Genomic DNA, 19562 nt, shown 5'->3' with positions numbered 1-19562 from the left:
TTTGTTTTGTTTTGTGTTTTGCTATTTCATCCCACAGTCCAAAGTAAATATGTGCAACTAATATGTGATAGCAGTTTTGGTAACTATGCTAAAATAGTATTTTTCTTTTTTCACATAGGCTTTGCCCAGGATGGTCCTATTTTAATTCCTTTAAAATTACTGCCACCCACTTTACGTCTAAAAGCATTTTCCCCAGAGGTTGTCTGCTGAGAGGGTTTGCTCCTAAATTTTCACTCTTCTGTTGCCATCAAAGAAAGACAGTTTCATTTGGAAAGTTTAGTTGTTGGTCTCCATGTGGTAACAGAATTGTAATATATTAATTCTTGTTCAGCAAACAGGTATAGCATGGCCATTGGGGGTGGATGTAGTGAAACATTCAGTTCAGAAAAAAATTAAGAAGATGAGAAAATTGTAAATATAAATTATAATTATAAAGTACATACACACACACACACACACACACACACATACTACATAAGAGAGACCAAAATATATGTTAGACAGTTAGATATTTATAAAAATTTGTATAGTCCTTACTGTTCCTGAAGCAATATAGTATAGTTCTAAACTGTGTAGTAATTCCTAAAAACTTTTCTTTATATGGCAACCGTTGTGGGTCCCTCATTGTAAAGTATGCATTTAAATCACTAGCCACATTCCTGCATAATCAAAACAATTAGAAACGAACAGTGTGATTTCTTGTCTATTGGGCCTTTTAGAAAGGAGATTTCTCTTTTTACACTTCTTTGTGAGAAAGATTATCCAGAAAACACAGAAATTTTGTCAGTTTTGGTAGCAGGTTTCTTTTCCAGATTGAAATAGATAAGCACACAATAGCCTAATTCAAGGAATGTTGGATAAGCTTTTCTTGACACAGAGACCAAGAAGTGTGAACGTTAACAATCTTAGGTTGGGGTGGAGAATGGAGACCATGGCACTGAACCTGGGGTTGAGGATGATGTTTTCCCCAGCATCTTGAACCCTTCTTTTAAAAAAAAAAAAAAAAATATATATATATATATATATATTTGTTTGTTTGTTTATTTGGCTGTACCAGGTCTTAGTTGAGGCATGCAAGATCTTTTGTTGTGGCATATAAGATCTTTAAGTTGTGGCATGTGGGATCTAATTCCCTGATGAGGGATTGAACCTGGATCCCCTGAATTGGGAGCACAGAGTCTTAGCCACTCAACCTCCAGGGAAGTCCCTTGAGCCATTCTTAATAATGGGAATAGTATACATAATTCAGGGCTAAGCAAATTGTGGTCTTTTCCTCTCCATTACTATCTATATTCAGAAGGAATTGATTAAAATAAATATTTTAGTCCTGTTTGGCCAAAGGAGTGACAAAATGTTAAAATTAGATTATAATATAGAAGGATCAGTCTCATCTATTGACGTTGGGCATGTTGAAAATATTGGGAATTTGGGGACAAAAAATAAAATATCAACAGCTGTTTTCTTTCCATACATCTTTTAGCATTCACCTGCTTTCCCATTGTATTCCTTCATGTTCAGCTTCCAGGAACAAGAGCCTTGGTCAGTAACACAGTTTCCTTTTCCCAAACATGGGACATTAAAAAGCAAATTATCTCACAAGAAATAAATAAGACAATGTATCGAAATATAAAAGTTTAGAAATACCACTTAGTAATATGATATTAAGATATGAGCATCATTTCAGAGCAATTTGTTTCTGGAGGATATATACAAAAAAGAAACTATTTTGACTTTATCCTTTGTTATTTTCCAAGAAGAATTTGGACAGTAGCTCTCAAGAGAACACAAAAAAAAGGAAGCTAGCTAAAGATGATGTATAATTAAATATACCCTGTGTGTTCTTTTTCCCTACTCAAACCCCAAATTATCCAATTTGAAGAATTTTTAAGTCATCATATTTTAAACAATCTTGACTCAAAAAATAAAGAGAAACTAACCAATTATATCTTAACATAAGGGTTTTATTTTGCTATTACTGTCTCCCCTCAAAACAGAGTATTTTTCAAAAGTGAGTTTGGTGACAGAGTATAAGGAAAACTTGTTTGCTCCAAGGCTGAGCAACTAGTCAGAAAGATTGTATGAATCTAAAAAGAAAAGACTATCTAGAATAAGTCAGTGACATGAGTAGAATACAAAGTAGAATACAGAGACAGAGTGTAAGGGAAGAATTGACCGGACTTAGCAACTAAGAAGATCAGGAGAGTTAGCATCTGGGATTTCTGATTGGATTTTTAGCCAGAGAGTTTGAGGTATTAGTCACACAGTTTTAAATATCTTTATGTTTAAGGTGCCTAGGACACAGTCTTTTACCCAGTGATTTGTTCCATTTTTTATGCTATGACTTAGTGCAATTTGGGAGAATTGATTTTGGTTTTTTTTTAAGATGCTATAAGATTCTTTTGATTGTATATAGAGGTGGTTCTATTTATAAGGAGATAATTGACATGCTTTACAGTATTATACAAACAGAACTATTTGACCAATCTTCCAGAGTGATTTAAATGATGCAACTAAAACTGGAATTATAGAGGAGACATATTTAGTTATTGTAGAGATAATTTATTACTACTTTTTTTTTTACATGTTATGTATTGAATGATCATTATCAGTAAGTCAGTTTTTGTGTGAATGTAGAGATTTATTTGACTGTAACTGGACTCATTCAATATTATTTCAAGAGGAATTAAATACAAATCCTGGGTTTTGCACCAAGTGTCATAAGTTATATTTAGATATCAAATTTTGATCTGAATATATTTGATCTATACCTATATTTTGATGTAGAATTATAAGCAATAAACTACCTAGAATGTATTCTTATTCTCTCAATCAACTTCTCTTTGTCTCACACACACAAACACAGACACTCTCATATCTCCTTTATCCTTCAAGAGTCCCTTCTATCTAATGCACAGTAATCCTTCCATAATGTTGTTTTCAGGGTTCATGCCATCAACCTATTTTTATAGATCTAAACATTTGTAACAAATTCCTCCAGGAATTTAAACTAATGGTTCTGTATTATACCAAAATTCACTTAATAGCAAGTAAAGTAAAAGAATTCCTTGTCACTTTGTTTTATATTTTAATATGCTTTCATATATATGAATATTACATATTTGCAATATTCTTTTATGTAAGAAGATATCATGAAATTTTCCTTAAATTATTATGTAGATTCAATAAAAGATGACTTAACTAGAAAGATATGTGTCTTTGGAACCTATTTTTAAAAACTTCCATCTCAAGAATGATTTAATATTTCCAGGATTGTACACACATACACTCACTCACCTGATAGACTAGGGATTGTCCTTTTGTTTCTTAGCATGTTGAGTCTCATAGGAAAAAAAAGACTAATCATGTATTTCTTAGTGTTTTTCAAAATTATCCAGGAAGATTTGACTTCATCTATTGTTTCCCACAATGACCCTAAAGAATTTCGGATTCATATATCCATTCTGAGAATGGATTGAGTTATTCAGTCAATAGAGATTATTATCACAGTCTGGTTTTCACAAATGTAATTGACTTCCTGTTTTTTAAAAAAGTAAATTAAAAGTATATTTTAAATTGAATAAAATAATTTTTATCACAAACATGGAACTATTATGTTGTTTCTATAATGGGTCTTCAATAAGAGTAAATCTACTTTTTAAAATTAATTAGTTCCATAAACTTGCAGAGATTGGAAAATACATCCCTTAATATACTTAATCAATCTCTGCTGCTGCTGCTAAGTCACTTCAGTCATGTCCGACTCTGCGCGACCCCATAGACAGCAGCCCACCAGGCTCCCCCGTCCCTGGGATTCTCCAGGCAAGAACACTGGAGTGGGTTGCCATTTCCATCTCCAATGCATGAAAGTGAAAAGTGAAAGTGAAATTGCTCAGTCATGTCCGACCCTCAGCAACCCCATGGACTGCAGCCTACCAGGCTCCTTTATATATCTCTAAATATTTTCTATGTAATAAATTAATAATCTATAAAACAGAACATTTTATAAAATACTTTTTCATTTATATTTCAGGGAAGTAAAATTTGCCACCCCAAAATGTGTCTTTGGAATGAGGATTATTTTAGGCTGTTTATTTTTAAGAAACAGAAGACTCAATAAGTCTTTCTTTTACCTCCCCCTTGGGCTGCCTAAAGAGTTAGATAAAAGGACCCTTAACAGGAAGTGAAGTGTCCCCAGGGATAGCTATGAAGAATATGGGCTCAATGTGGTAGGGAGAGTTTAGCAATTCATATAAATTAAAGTCAGCTCTGTGTCCCATGTCTCTGCCTGGTCTATCTTTTAAAAATTTAATTTTTTAATTGTTTGTTTTTTAGTTTTTACAATGTTGTGTTGTTTTCTGCCACACAACAATACAAATCAGCCATAATTTTACATACATCCTCTTCCTCCTTCCCTCCCTCCCAAGCCTCCCAAGCCATGCCCCTTCCCATCCCTCTAGGTCATCAGAGAGTGCCACACTGGGCTCCATGTGCTCTACAGCAACTTCTCACCAGCTATGCGTCTCATGCCTGATGGTGTAAATACGCTGAGGCTACTTTCTCCCTTCATCCCACTCTCTCTCTCCCCCACTGTGTCCACAAGTCCATTTTCTACATCTGCATCTCCATTCTGCCTGGCCCATCTTCACGTGAATCTCCTTCATCCCCTTTGAATTCCCAAACCAGCATCCTCTTTTGTCTTTAGCTGAAATGGCATTTAAGGTGAAGGCTTCAATCATTTTGGCAAAGTTTTCCTGATTCTTTCTTATGTATACGTGTTATTAAATTTGTTTATTGGTTCCTTTAGAGGTAGCATTTCTTTGTGGAAAGGTCAGCAAGGTGATTTCCCTTAGCTTCAAGAGAGACAAATTTATAATGCCCCAGGATCTTAATACTAAAACAGCAGATAAAAATATTGTATTCAATAGTTCCTGAACATAGGGTTCACTTTTATTTATGCTGAGAGTAAGGAAACCACACAGCTTTCACAATATTCCAAAATTGTGAGGTACTCTGAAACCATGTCTCCTATTAGTATAAATATTAGCAGTTTTGCCCTTGGCTAAAGTACAAGCCACTGTAAGAGAGAATAATTCAGCATGTTGGGCTGAAGTAGCCGTAAGTAAAGGTGCTGTCTCAACACTAACAGAAGGAGTTGAAGTAGCAAACCCAGCACAGTATTTCCCATTGTTACCTTTTAAATATGAACCATCAGTGAACCGTGAGAAGTAAATGTTACCCAAAAGAATTTTCTGTAGATCATCGGGAGAGTCAGGAGGTGGTACATCAGCATTAAGCAGTTGTGAGGGACCTCATCAGAGACACAGGGGAGAAGAGTAGCAGGGTTAAGGTTGTTACAACATAGAAGACTTATGTGAGGAGCAGTTAACAACAGAACTTCGTAAGACATTAAGTGGCTGACAAAGAAATGTTGAGTGTGATGAGAGTTTAGGAGGGCTTCTACTCTGTGGTATACAAAAATAGTTAAAGGGGATAGCAATTTTCTCAGTGGCCTTAATCAGAAGGGCAGGAATCATAATGGCTCTAAGCCAAGGGGGATATCCCTGTGCCAGGGGGTCCATTTGCTGGCTATTGCATGCATGGGTCAGTGGTGGTTCCCATGTTTATGAGCGAGTACATACAAGGCATTCATTTCCTTTTTATATATATAAAAAAAAAAAAAGAAAAAGAGAATCTGGTCATTAGGATATCCAAGGGTCAGGTAAGTTCATCAAACTGTTCTTTAAGGCTTCAAAGGCTATGTCATCATCCAGTTCTTCCCATAAAATTGGGTCAAGGTTGTTACTGTTGAGTAAAACATATAGACATTTCGCCATAAGAGAGAAATTTTGGAATCCAGTTTTGGCAGTAACTGACTAGCTTAACTCCAGGAGTTGGTGATGGACAGGGAGGCCTGGCATGCTGCAGTCCATGGGGTCGCAAAGAATGGGACACGACTGAGCGACTGAACTTAAAACCTCAGAGTCGGTGCTTAGTTTTGGGTTTAAGGAAATTTAAGACACCATGAAATATATTTGGATCTAGGTAAAGCCCTTGTTCTATTAATAACATCAGATGCCCTTATTATCGAGCCCAGGTTTGAACAAACTGCAATGTTCCCTTGGAGACCTCATGTCCCTTTAAGGCTGAAAGTCTTAGCAAGTGGTGGATGCCTTCTTGTAAAAACTCTTGAAGAAAGCAAGGAAGCAAATCTCCACATATTGCACCAAAGTAGAACCTCTGAGGAACTTTGTGTCATCCAGGTCATCCTTCAGGATTGACAATAATAAAAACTCTCAGCAAAACCATCAGACATTATTTTACTGGCTAGGTGAATTGTTTTTCTTCCTAAGTGAAAGCAAAAAGTTATTGGCTACCTTCAACAACTGTAATACTAAAGAATGTGCCACATAATCAATTACTGTAAAGGATTCCCTTCCAGCAGGAATGGATATCAGTAGAGCATAAAGGTTAAGAATAACAGAGTGTTAAGGGATAACAATTTGTTTATTGCTCAGAGGTCCTGGACAGACTTTCACCTTTGGCTTTTAGGTTTTCTCATCAGTAAAATGGTAGTGTTACAGGGACTAGTACAAGGGACAATGAGCCCTTGAGCCTTGTAACCTTCTATTACAGGCTTCATGCCTTATTTACTGTAGGGTATTGATTAATTCTGGGAAAAGATTTTGAGGAATCTATTTGAACTTAATTTTTTTTTTTTTTTGGCTGCGCTGGGTCTTAGTTGCTGCACGCTGGCTTTCTCTAGTTGTGGATTGCTGGAGCTTCTCTTGCTGCAGAGCCTGGGCTCTAGAACACCTGGCTCAGTAGTTAGGGCACATGTGCTTAGTTGCTTCACGGCATGTTGGATCTTTCCGGTCCAGGAATGGATCCAACCCATATCCCCTGCATTGGCGGGCAGATTCTTAACCAGCAGGGACGTTCCCATCTGAATCTCATAAGAGATGTGATGTGGAATTACCAACATCAGTTGATGATTTACCCATAAGGAAGGTGGTAACAGATGTAATAGGGCCAAAGATCAGTGTTTCCAGGATCAGCCCTAGTGTCATCAGAGACAGAGTGAATAAAACATGTCAAAGGGTAATTTAATTCCACCGGTAGGTTACTTTGATGATTGCTGTAAAGTTCTAGAATTGTCTTCCCCTTTTGGGAGAGAGCAATTCTGGCATGATACTTCTCTAAGAAGTCTTGGCCTCATACGATGTGTATCTTTCAAAGGGCCTAAACAAAGACAATAGATTCAGAGACAGGAACCTCTTGAGGTTCAACTCCACTAGTTGAACTTTTTAGTATTCCAAAGCAGAGCTGCTTTACAGGAGTGTGTTTGAACATGGAGAGTGTGACTTTAGTGTTATTTAGGACTGGAAGAGATTCATCCCCAATCTGGAGTAATATTTCTCCAAGCCGATCAACAGGGAAGGTTGGGAAGAGCCCCTGTGGTCCTTTGGAGCCCCGTCATTGAGAAGTGAAAGGAACATAGAAAGGCAGGTTGGAAAACTGAAGGTGCCTATAGCACTTAAATTTGTAACAATCTCTTTTTCAATTTCCTGGCTCTTTTCAATAATAGAAGAAACCAGGGTAGTTTGGGTTTTGTTTGTTGTTGTAAGTTGTATCCAACTCTTTTGCGACACCATGGACTGTAGTAGCCCTCCAGGCTCCACTGTCCATGGGCCTTCCCAGGCAAGAATATTGGAGTGGTTTGCCATTTCCTTCTCCAGAGGATCTTCCTGACCCAGGGATCAAATCCATGTCTTCCGCATTGCAGGCTGATTCTTTACTCTGAGCCATCAGGAAAGACTTTGGTTTTGTTTAGGGAATCTTCATTTGCTGGAGCTCAAGATTAAGAAGGTTGATGTTTTTCCTTTTAGGTAACTCATTTAGAGTGAGAGAGAGCTGGCTTGTCAGATTAACTAAATCAGGAGTGGATGTGGTTTCCCATTCCATCCTGATTCTTTTTACTGGAAGAAAAGGTCTCAGTTTAGCCCATTCATAAATACAGAGTTTAAAGTTACCAGGATAGAATCAACATCTGAAAGAAGAAAAGAATTTTCTCTAAAACTAATCTGAAGTTGATTTTAATAGTTATGACCAGTTTCATCAGATTTTTGTGTGCAAGCCTGAATTTTGTCCAATCAACAAACTTAGGTAAATCCCTAGGAATTGCCTGATGAGTCACCGGTGATTGCTTGAGCCTGATCAGATAGTAAAGTAGCAGGCTGCTCTTTCAGTTGGGATTCTAGACACATTTCAGGATATTCTCAATTAGCAGTTTTCATCCAGTAGTGGGTCTGGCCTTCACCAACAAACTTATGAACTAGCTGATATAGGTCAGACAAACCAGGTAGATAAGTCTGAATGACTATATTAAATTCCTTAGTAATTCTGTGAGGATTTTTTGTTACTTTGGGAAAATCTTTGACTATGGTTTCAAGGAAAAGGGAAGTTTGGCAAGAGAATTAGTGTGGAGGAATTTAGCTTATAAAGAAGGTGTAGGTGATGTAAGATCTTCCCTGGAGGCTCAGCAGTAAAGAATTTGGCTGCAATGCAAGAGACCCAGGTTCAATCTCTGGGTCAGGAAGATACCCTGGAGGAGGAAATGGCAACCCCCTCTAGTATTCTTGCCTGGGAAATCCCATGGTAGAGGATCCTGTCAGGCTACAGTTCATGGGATTGCAAGAGTTGGACACAACTTAGTGTGACTAAACCACCACCACCACCAGGTGATATAGAGGGAAGAGGAAGATGGCACCAGAGGCAGGTCCTGAGACAAAGAAGGCAGGGAAGGAGCATGAGGTTTTACAAGCATTGGAAGGACTGATGTTGAAGCTGAAACTCCAATACTTTGGCCACCTGATGCAAAGAGCTGACTCATTTGAAAAGACCATGATGCTGGGAAAGATTGAGGGCAGGAGGAGAAGGGACAACAGAGGATGAGATGGTTGGATGGCATCACAGACTCAGTGGACATGGGTTTGGGTGGACTCTGGGAGTTGGTGATGGACAGGGAGGCCTGGCGTGCTGTGGTTCATGGGGTCACAAAGAGTTGGACACGACTGAGCGACTGAACTGAACTGAATCTTTCTTTGTTGTTTTCTTTCTTTTGCCTCAACTCATCTTAAACATCTTATTTTGCAGAGAAGCAATTTTAGGCTCCTGATAACATTTGGAAACCTCAGAATACCAATTAAAATAAGTATTGCATTAAGTTTCTGGAAATGTTGGATCATTGTCCAATTTGGTTTTAAGAAAAATGAGTTTGGGGATTTTAAAAATTCCCCATAATGGCCACTGATATTCTAAATCACCTTTAGTTAGGTTGGTCCATTTGGTTAGAAATACGCCTGAGGAAGGACTATAGTTTTTAAACATAAAATTGGCCAGAGTCCCTGTAAATGGGCATGCTCAAAACTCTAGATAGTAGGGATCCCATTTCTCAAAGATTTCTACCTAGAGTAAAAGGATAATTTTCAAACAGCATAAACATCTCAAGCAACGCAAACAGCTCAAATAGCCTGCAGGTCTAATACCAGCCAGTTCAGAAGGAACACTCTAGTTCTGAAGGTCTGCTCAGTACAGCTCTAATGTAACAGCCCAATTCAAAGGGAATCAGGCCAAAGGCTTAATAGCACAGTGCCAATAAAATAGCCCCTCTTCCAAAAGGAATTGAGTCAAAGGCTGAACCCACACAGTTATAATGAAGCAGCCCCTGATCCCAGTGGAATGAACCAAAGGCTAGCCAATTCCAGGAGGAACAGCCTCCACCCCACCTCCCCCTCCCCGTTCCAGAACGAATCCTGCCGAAGATGAGCACAGTTTCAATTCAAAAAGGCCAATTTCAAAAATCAGGCAGATGCCAAATAAGTACTTGCACACATACAGAACAAAGTCTTAGCCAGAAAAGAAGTGAAGTGAAGTGAAGTCGTTCAGTAGTGTCCGACTCTTTGTGACCCCATGGACTGTAGCCTACCAGGCTCCTTTGTCCATGGTATTTTCCAGGCAATAGTACTGGAGTGGATTGTCATTTCCTTCTCCAGGTAGCCAGAAAAGACATAGTCTTAAAACAGAGCCCCAGTGAAGCCTGGAGGACTTCAAAGTGCAAATAGGGCAGAAGCTTAGGTCCAGAAGAAAGACTAACTCTTAAATCCCAGGGCTGACAAGAAAAGCAGTGAGCAGCAATGGGTTCAATGTGAGCATCACACTTGTCTACCATCACTAGCCTGGAAATCATCAGGGGTCTTGTCTGGATCTCCATGCAGGCCACCAAAATGTTGGCTTAAATAGACAGCCAGCAATTTCCCCAGTAGAAATGGGTTTGCTTGGGATCAACAAAGAATTGCAGTTTGGGGTCTACAACTATGGCGAGCCACATGCCAGTCCCCCCACAGCAAGGAAAGAAGGACTTTTTTAAAAAAGGGAAAAGGAAGGTGGGAGCATATAGTAAACAAAGAGTCTGTTGGAGGACTTTGAAGAGTTTGAAGTATAGTGGCTTTTCAGGGACCAAGTTGTGAGAGTCTCTCATTGGCTGAGCTCTTGCCAGGCAAGGAAAGCTTTTCTTCCTTTTGGGCTCTGCTATTGTCACAGTGCATGAGAGCTCCCCTTTCTGACTCCCCAACTCTATTTTAATTGAGGTTTCTCTTTATCAGTTTTGCACTATCCATCTCCTTTTTTTAAATTGCCTTTTCTACTCTGTCAGTTTAGATCTTTGTAACCTCTCCCCACCCTCATTCTATTAATCAACATATATTCCTCTTCATTATTAAATTCACTATGAAACTGAGCTTTGAACATTGGAGAAATATGAATCTCAACTTTTCAAGAATCTTCAAATGTTCTATATTGTTTTCTAACTTCTTATATTATCTCAGTTTAGCATCTTGGGCATTATATTCTAAAATATAATCTCAAATTATATCAGCTACAGTGATTCTTAACCATGGCGCATCATCAATAAATATGTGCATATACCTATACATGCAAAGAGTTGCATATAATTTTATGCACAAGTCTTAGAAAAATACCCCTGTTCTGTGTCCTCATATCCTGCCAGTCTGCCACACATACATTAAATTCCAACCATATAAGACTACAAGCAACTTGAGGACTGACAGTTTTTATGCAAAAACACACCCTCATACACCCCATGATACTATCTCAAATATCTCCACCAAGTAAGTCAGCCCCTAGAATGTCTCTCTTGAGGTCTTTCACAATGTTTTCATTCTCTCTTTACCTGCTACCTGTTACCTGTTACCTGGATAGCTTGGGAAACATTTGGGGAAGATAAATATCATTTTCCAGATTTTAGTCTCTGCTATTCTTCCTAAAGTAAATTAGTTTATTCTGATGGAAAATAATTTCTTCCTAAAGAACTTGGGTTTTACTCATCTTGATGAAAACAGGTTTCAATTTTATTTAAATTTTATATCTGTTTGACTCATGTCAACTCAAAATGGTGTTCTTTGATGTCTTTTGGTTTCTATTTTCCAGGTTTCTTGAGCACAGGGGATCAGGCTGCAAAAGGAAACTATGGACTCCTTGATCTCATACAGGCTTTAAGATGGACTAGTGAGAATATTGGATTCTTTGGTGGTGACCCCTTAAGAATCACTGTTTTTGGATCTGGCGCTGGGGGTTCATGTGTCAATCTGCTGACTTTATCCCATTATTCTGAAGGTAACCGTTGGAGCAATTCAACCAAAGGTATTATGCAGGTTGCAAATTTTGACAATTTTGGTGTCTGCATGCCACCACCATCAGTAGTATGTGATGCTCTGTATATATTTCTGTTTAAACTAAATGTTAGAATGAACTCAATAACTGTTTCAGACTTTGTTTCTTCAGCTTCTCTATGCATGTTTAAATTTTTGTCAAACTCTTTTCTTTGTTTCCTGTGGAGCTTGGTTTGGATGCCCTTACAAGCACACTTCAGAATAATTAACATTACAGTAACTTTTCTCTCCTCCAAAGGGTGATTTTGGGGAAAATCAAAGATGTTCACATTTCTGTTATGTTGATTCAGTAATCAAAATCAAAGACATGGGTTTTTAAAAAAATATCATTTAATGCAAGGCTTGTATATAATCTATTTTCTAGATGGTAAACTTTTAAACCCTTTACTAGTATGAAGATAATAAAGAAGCGGTTGTTAGCTAGTTCGTCTGGAAACATCATTTTCACTTGTCTGAGTAGAGGACAGACGTTTGATTATTTTGCATGCATGATCCAAAATTGTCAAAGCATTAAGGTCACTAGTAGGGCTTTTGATTAAAAAGAAAAATATGTTTGATTTTGTGCTTTTTCTATTTTCAACTCAAAAATGTTATTTTTTCCCCCTGAAGCCTGGCAAAGCAGCCTGGAACACTGAGGCTGGTTAAATCCATGAGATATTGTTTTTGTCTCCATTTTCTGGCCTTGACATATTTTTTCCAAAATGCCTGTGCAAGGCTTATCATGCTGGTCTTTATGAACTCCCATTTTACCATGAGTTTAGTCACCCATTCTTATAGCATTATTAACTTGAAATATCCACAAGAACAGAGGTGTTTTGTTAGAGAAATCTGTAAAGTAAATACTTTCTCTCCATTATACATACAGAATAGATAGGAAAAGAGGGAATACATATCAACCATCTTATATTTTCTGCTTTTCCATTGTCAGTTTATGGATATTAAGAAAGTATACACTGTCAGTTTTAAATCATGAAGCTTGTGAGTTTATAAGACTAAGTTTTAGTATATGAGCATTAGACACAGAATATTTGTTTTTGGCATCAAAGACACATTAATGTCAAATTTCAGAATAAGTCATTAAATGAGTTTATATATTTGGAGGATCATATATTATTACTGACTTAATTTGTAGACATAGTTTATGTAATATCTCACTTTATCAGTAGAGTTCTGATTCAAGATAACAAAATGACACCTGTATGAGAACTCTCCCAAAATATAGAGATTTTGGTCTTCTGTGAAATGACTTATTTTGAAATAATAAAGTTTGTTGTTTTTTTCCGTACTTGAACAGATTAGAATGTTCTAGCTTAAAGACTAAACTAACGCCAGTACTTATCTAGGATAACGTTAGCCAATCTCTTCAGATTCTTAGGGTCATTTGGTCTCAAAGCCTATTTGCACTGATTTTTTTCTAAATTTTTTTTCTAAATGTAAAGTGAACATGGGTATCAAAGCCATTTTCAGCCAATATAAAACTAGCATTTTATAAAGAGATGAATCAATTAGTCCATCAGCTAGTGTTGCTATTCATCAATCAATCAATGTGGTAAACAGTGGCAAATGGCTGTGCAAAGAGGTGAAAACATAACATTCCATTATACACACTCTTCAAGGAAATCTATCCACGCCTGGCTAGATAAATGTACTTACGTGTGATCTAGTTCTAAGCTTATTTCTAGTAACAAAGCTGCCTAAATTGACCAGGAGATGCTCAGAAGGGGTCTTGGAATCATCAGGCTAATTTTATCTCTGTTACAGACTTTAAAGTTTGGGAACTTCCCAGAGCTGCAACAATTCTCAGGCCTGTAACAATCATGCATACGAGCACTCTCACTAATGATAGAATATGTGGATTTTCCCAGTACCATTTAGATGGCATATTTCAGACTATATTAAATGTGATATGTATTTTTTGGGTGTATTTAGTTAATGTCATTAAGTCCCTAAAATGGGAAAGAATCTTATAGAAGTCTTATTTTAGCTATAAAGTTTTTAAGCAGTAAAATATTTCTCTGAGCCAATGTTGACAAACACAGTTTTAAAAAGTTATTCATTACTATAGGTATTCTCTTTGCTGTAGCAAACTGAAAATATTTTCATAAAGATGTCAGAAATCAAAACAAATATTTATTAGTATTGTTTGACTTTTTGAATATTTTATAATTATCTGGAAACATTATTACAGGCATTTTGAATACATATATGTGTTTGGAGAAAAAAAGTGAAAGCTTTGCTTCTAATTTAGTCATTAATTTAGCACCTTTGTGAAAAAGAATTCTTATATATTAACACATATGAATGATTGAGCATGTGTTTGAATAACTGAAATACAAAGCTGTATTTGGAAATTGACAATAAAGGTAATTTTTAAAATAGAATAGATGAATTATATTTTTAAAATGAGAATTTTATTAGAAAATACCCTAATAAGTAAAGTTCATTTATAAATTTGAATGGTATGCAGCTCTTATCAAGCTGCATATGGTACCATGATTTATAATTTTTAAATGTAATTAAGTGAAAAGCAATGGACCATGTACTTTTCATCTTTTTGATAAAATATAGCAGTGCACATTCAACAGTGGAAAAAGTTAAATCACCCCCTGCCCCCACTAAATCCTTCTGCTGATGGTTTTCTCTTTAACCTAGCGAATACACTGAAAATGTTATATCTTCCTCAGGAAGATGAGTTTTCAACATACTGTGTCTGATATAAAGAGCTGGAAAGAGTATGTCTGAAGTGGTATTCTGTTTTGTGTGCCTTTAAGGCCATCCCCAGGGTATTAGCAGATTCCCAGCCCCAGTAATTATGTAAACATATCAACAATTGTTTTCAAATAAATTCTGATGAAAACAAACACAGAGCCATTTTGAAGAAAGATACATGCAGCCAAATTGGAGGAAATAACCTCAAAAGACAAGACAAAGTCTGATGTAAAGCTAAAGGGGAGAGAGCCCCATCTGGTTGGCTGTGACAGTAACATAGGTGTTTACATGCTGAGCAAATGAATACTTGAGACTTCTTTTACCACTACCATTTACACATTCTCCATTTCTCCTTGTTTACTGCCTTTTTGAGACAGTGCACAATTTAGATCTCTTTCTTCTCTTTCTTCTTCTACTGAAAGCAGAAGACTCTAATCCATCTTTCCAATTCATTGTACCCTGGGGATGAATTTGTGTACCTTCTCTTAAGCAAAAATGTCTCTATCTCCCTGTTTCTTGAGTCATATCTGGGTTTTTATATACACATCTCAAATATCAGATTTGATTGTTTTACCACAACATTATTCAAAGGTCATCTGAAACATTTCGTTGTTTTTTTTTTTCTCCCCCCATAGGACTCTTTCAACGAGCAATAGCTCAAAGTGGAACAGCCCTTTCCAGCTGGGCTGTTAGTTTCCAACCTGCAAAATATGCTAGAATGTTGGCCACAAAAGTTGGTTGCAATGTTTCAGATACAGTAGAGTTAGTGGAATGCCTGCAGAAGAAGCCTTACAAAGAACTTGTTGACCAAGATATTCAACCAGCACGATACCACATAGCCTTTGGACCTGTGATTGATGGTGATGTGATACCGGATGACCCTCAGATACTGATGGAGCAAGGAGAGTTTCTCAACTATGATATAATGTTAGGAGTAAACCAAGGGGAAGGATTAAAATTTGTTGAAAATATAGTAGATAGTGATGATGGTATATCTGCTAGTGATTTTGACTTTGCTGTTTCCAATTTTGTTGATAACTTATATGGATATCCTGAAGGCAAAGATGTTTTGAGAGAAACCATTAAATTCATGTATACTGACTGGGCTGACCGTCATAACCCTGAAACCAGAAGGAAGACATTATTAGCTTTGTTTACGGACCACCAGTGGGTGGCACCAGCTGTAGCTACAGCAGATCTTCACTCAAATTTTGGTTCACCCACCTATTTCTATGCCTTTTACCATCATTGCCAAACAGATCAGGTTCCAGCTTGGGCTGATGCAGCTCATGGAGATGAGGTTCCCTATGTACTAGGAATACCCATGATTGGACCTACAGAGTTATTTCCTTGCAATTTCTCCAAAAATGATGTGATGCTGAGTGCAGTTGTAATGACATACTGGACAAATTTTGCTAAAACTGGGTAGGTACCTAAGGAATGAAATTTGCTATACTTTAGTAAAAATATCCTCTTGAGCACTTAAAATATACATGTTTTGTGTCCAAATGATTTAATTTAATAGGTTAATGCCAACAATATTTAAGTTCCTTTATTCAAAATTTATATTTGTGGTGTTTCAGAAATCACTGCTTTATCCTTACTTTGTAAAGCTTATTAGAAAGTCTTTTATCTTTATTGCATTACTCAATAATTACATTTATTTTGTTTCTTTTTTAATTACACAGGATTTATTATTATTATTCAATAATGACAAGTTTTATTTTATAGAGATTTTCAGTTTAGTTTAGTTTCAGTACTGTATGCCTTTTGATCCTCCCAAGTACCTTGTGAGGAGAGCAGGTCAAATACGATAATCCCATTTTACAGAAAAGGGGCCTTAGTCTATGAAAGCTTCACATAGATATATTCAAATGCCCAGTATATAGCAGCATTAGGACTCCAGTCCTCACCTGCCAATTCCAAATCCCAACTTTTTCCCACTGCTGTCTCTGCTTAGCTTGCCTATGAGAAAACTCACTTGTACTTGAATTTTTTTATCTTTGGATGTGTAGCAGTCCATGGGTAGAGAGAACAAGAAAGTGAGATTTACTCAAATTATGTTATCAAACATTTAACAACCTGTCTGAAATGGAATTGCTATTTCTAAATTAACCCAAGTTATATTAAAACCGTCTAAAGCCTTGCTGAGTTACCTCTTCAATTAAATGTTAAACTAGTGCCATTGTGATTTTTAAAAGAATAAAGTAAATTTCTTTCTCATAATTTCTCTTTTCTAGTGACCCAAATCAACCAGTCCCTCAAGACACAAAATTCATCCATACCAAACCCAACCGCTTTGAAGAAGTAGCATGGACCAGATATTCCCAGAAAGACCAACTTTATCTCCATATTGGATTAAAACCAAGAGTTAAAGAACATTACAGAGCCAATAAGGTAAACCTCTGGTTGGAGCTGGTACCTCATCTGCATAATCTCAATGACATTTCTCAGTATACCTCGACAACAACTAAAGTGCCATCAACTGACATCACTTTCAGACCTACGAGAAAAAATTCCGTACCTGTCACATCAGCCTTTCCCACTGCCAAGCAGGATGATCCCAAACAACAGCCAAGTCCATTTTCAGTGGATCAAAGGGACTACTCAACAGAGCTGAGCGTCACTATTGCCGTTGGAGCATCCCTACTATTTCTGAACATCTTGGCCTTTGCAGCCCTGTACTACAAAAAGGATAAGAGGAGACATGACGTTCACAGGAGATGCAGCCCCCAGCGCACGACTACCAATGATCTGACCCACGCACAAGAAGAGGAGATCATGTCCCTCCAAATGAAGCACACTGATTTGGATCATGAATGTGAGTCCATCCATCCACATGAGGTGGTTCTTCGGACCGCCTGCCCCCCAGATTACACACTAGCTATGAGGAGGTCACCTGATGATGTTCCCTTAATGACACCCAACACCATCACAATGATTCCCAACACTATACCAGGGATTCAACCCTTACACACATTCAATACATTTACTGGAGGACAGAACAATACTCTGCCCCATCCCCACCCCCACCCCCATTCACATTCAACAACCAGGGTATAGCCAGATAAGAGAAACAAACTATTTTTTTGATGGATTGCAGTAAAAGATTACTGAAGATTCCTTGGCTTTCAACCTACAAGACTCTTACTATTTAAATAAGGAGGAATATTATGTGAATATACATATCAAGAACTTTGGGGGTTTTGGAAAAAAAAAAGAATTGTACATATATAACAAATCAACTTTAAAAGCGAATTTCAATTGCTTGAAGCAATTGTTCTGAATGATACTTTTTCATTCACATTCAAGAATTAATTTTTTGAAGATTTATGTTACATAATGGAATTAGGCATGTGGAACACCAAACAGGAAAGAACTATGTCTGAAATATAAAATATAAAAATTTTAAAAATAACCATGAATATGCACAAGGGACACACCAATGGAATGTCAGATAATTTTCACCAGTTTTTATTTGGAGCTGTTTTATTGTGTAGACCATATTTACATATTTGGATAAGTACACAAAGCACCAATGCTGTTAATGGCCTTAGCAGAGGCTCATGCTGAAATTTGCCAGTAAAACAAAGAAGTTTAAAGACTGGCAGGTACAACATTATCACATAAGTGCTGTCAGTATAAAGTTGTGGGGATAAAGGAAACTGGATATTTTTAGCACGATGTGCATGATAATTTATATGCTTGGTGGCTGTGCTGCTGATTAAGCCGTAATTAAAATTCTTCTCATCCCATTGAAGTTTTTAATAGAAGCTTCCTCCATCAATTGGCAGAACCTAAAGAAGAATTTAGGGGGCAAAAGTAATTACAATAAAATAATTCACAGTAGTTTTGATAATAGAAGGAATTAGTTACTAAATGTATCTGAAGAAACTATAGGTATAGTGGTGAATACTCGCTGATATGAATCCCAGAAAAAAAAAATTTCCTGTGTTTTTAATGTTCTTTTCATTCCCATCTAAATATTTTCTAGAAATATAACCCTAATCGGACATGTGTTACAGGATCTATAATTTGCTGTGGTTTTTGTTATTCTGTATTTTGTTCCTTAGGGTAAGGTGAAGTGTGTCCAAAGAGTAACTTGCAAGTCTTTATGATCTGAGGATGCCCCAAATTACCACTCTGATTACAATTCTCAGTTCATTGATTTACTCATGTTGCATGACAAAATGTTTACTACTAATAATTCAATATGAAGTTATGTCCCTCCTCATGTCACTTATCTTTCTCACTGAGGTTCATTCACTGGAATTTACTCACACAGTCTCAATAGAGTGCAACGTAGATAAAGAACCTAGAAGGAGCGTCAACACCTGGAGGATTGTAGTCTTACACGTACGTGTGATTTTAAATGAATATTCTAAGACCACAGAAAACTCTTCATCCCCTTGTTGTTTACCAGTAACAGTATATCACAGACCTTTCCAAATGTTTGTATATGTAATCAGATGTACATTTATATTAAAAAAAATCGAGATGGACTTAAAGAGCACATCCTGATAAATACTTTCTCTCTTACCTGTACTATATTTCTATTAGACTAAAGTTATGTGGTTTTTTTTTACATTTTTTCAGATGACTAGCAATTTTGATAGTTTGTAAGATAATGCAAAGAACTTTCTCTGACAAACTAACTGCAGTAACAGAAACCTTTCTTTTCAGTTACTCTTTTTCAAGAATGAAAGCTTATTATACAAAAAAAAAATTGTATACTACTTGATGGAAACAACTTTGTACATCTTGGCCATGTCACTGGTCATTGCGTGAAATAAAGATAATAATGACTATTAGTCCAATGCTAAGAGACATGATCTTTGCTCATTAAAGAGCTAAAATGTTTATTGCTGTTTTGTCTTTTTTTAAAAACAAAAAAAGAAGAAAAAAAATGAAACATGACCATCTCAGAGAGTCATTTCTCTAGACCAGTCGGGTTTTTGAAGACATGCAGTTAACTTCTACAGAAGACACACTGTGTATTTAAAGTCAAGTCTCATCTAAAATGAAACTGATGAAACATTAATTTTATTATGAATTTATAAGCCCAGGAACTCATGGAAAGTATTAGCATTGTATTTTTTAATACCT

At 36.7% G+C, this 19562-nt stretch overlaps 1 protein-coding gene across 7 annotated transcripts in view; it reads left to right on the top strand.

The window, feature by feature from the left end:
- The window catches only part of NLGN1 (neuroligin 1), a 957229-nt gene extending 937913 nt beyond the window's left edge, over window positions 1–19316 (top strand). For 6 of the 7 annotated variants that reach the window (XM_024989875.2, XM_024989880.2, XM_024989874.2 and 3 more), the window contains 3 exons: window positions 11506–11718; window positions 15092–15881; window positions 16697–19316. In XM_024989875.2, the coding sequence (XP_024845643.1) occupies window positions 11506–11718; window positions 15092–15881; window positions 16697–17519 (1826 nt within the window). In that variant the 3' untranslated portion in view covers window positions 17520–19316. The remainder of the gene's footprint in view (window positions 1–11505; window positions 11719–15091; window positions 15882–16696) is intronic. The other variant, NM_001205973.2, reaches the window with a different exon arrangement.
- Window positions 19317–19562: the final 246 nt, after the last annotated feature.

Source organism: Bos taurus, chromosome 1 (genome assembly GCF_002263795.3).
Source record: "Bos taurus isolate L1 Dominette 01449 registration number 42190680 breed Hereford chromosome 1, ARS-UCD2.0, whole genome shotgun sequence".
NCBI lineage: Eukaryota > Metazoa > Chordata > Mammalia > Artiodactyla > Bovidae > Bos > Bos taurus.
This window is presented reverse-complemented; position numbering and strand designations above follow the sequence as displayed.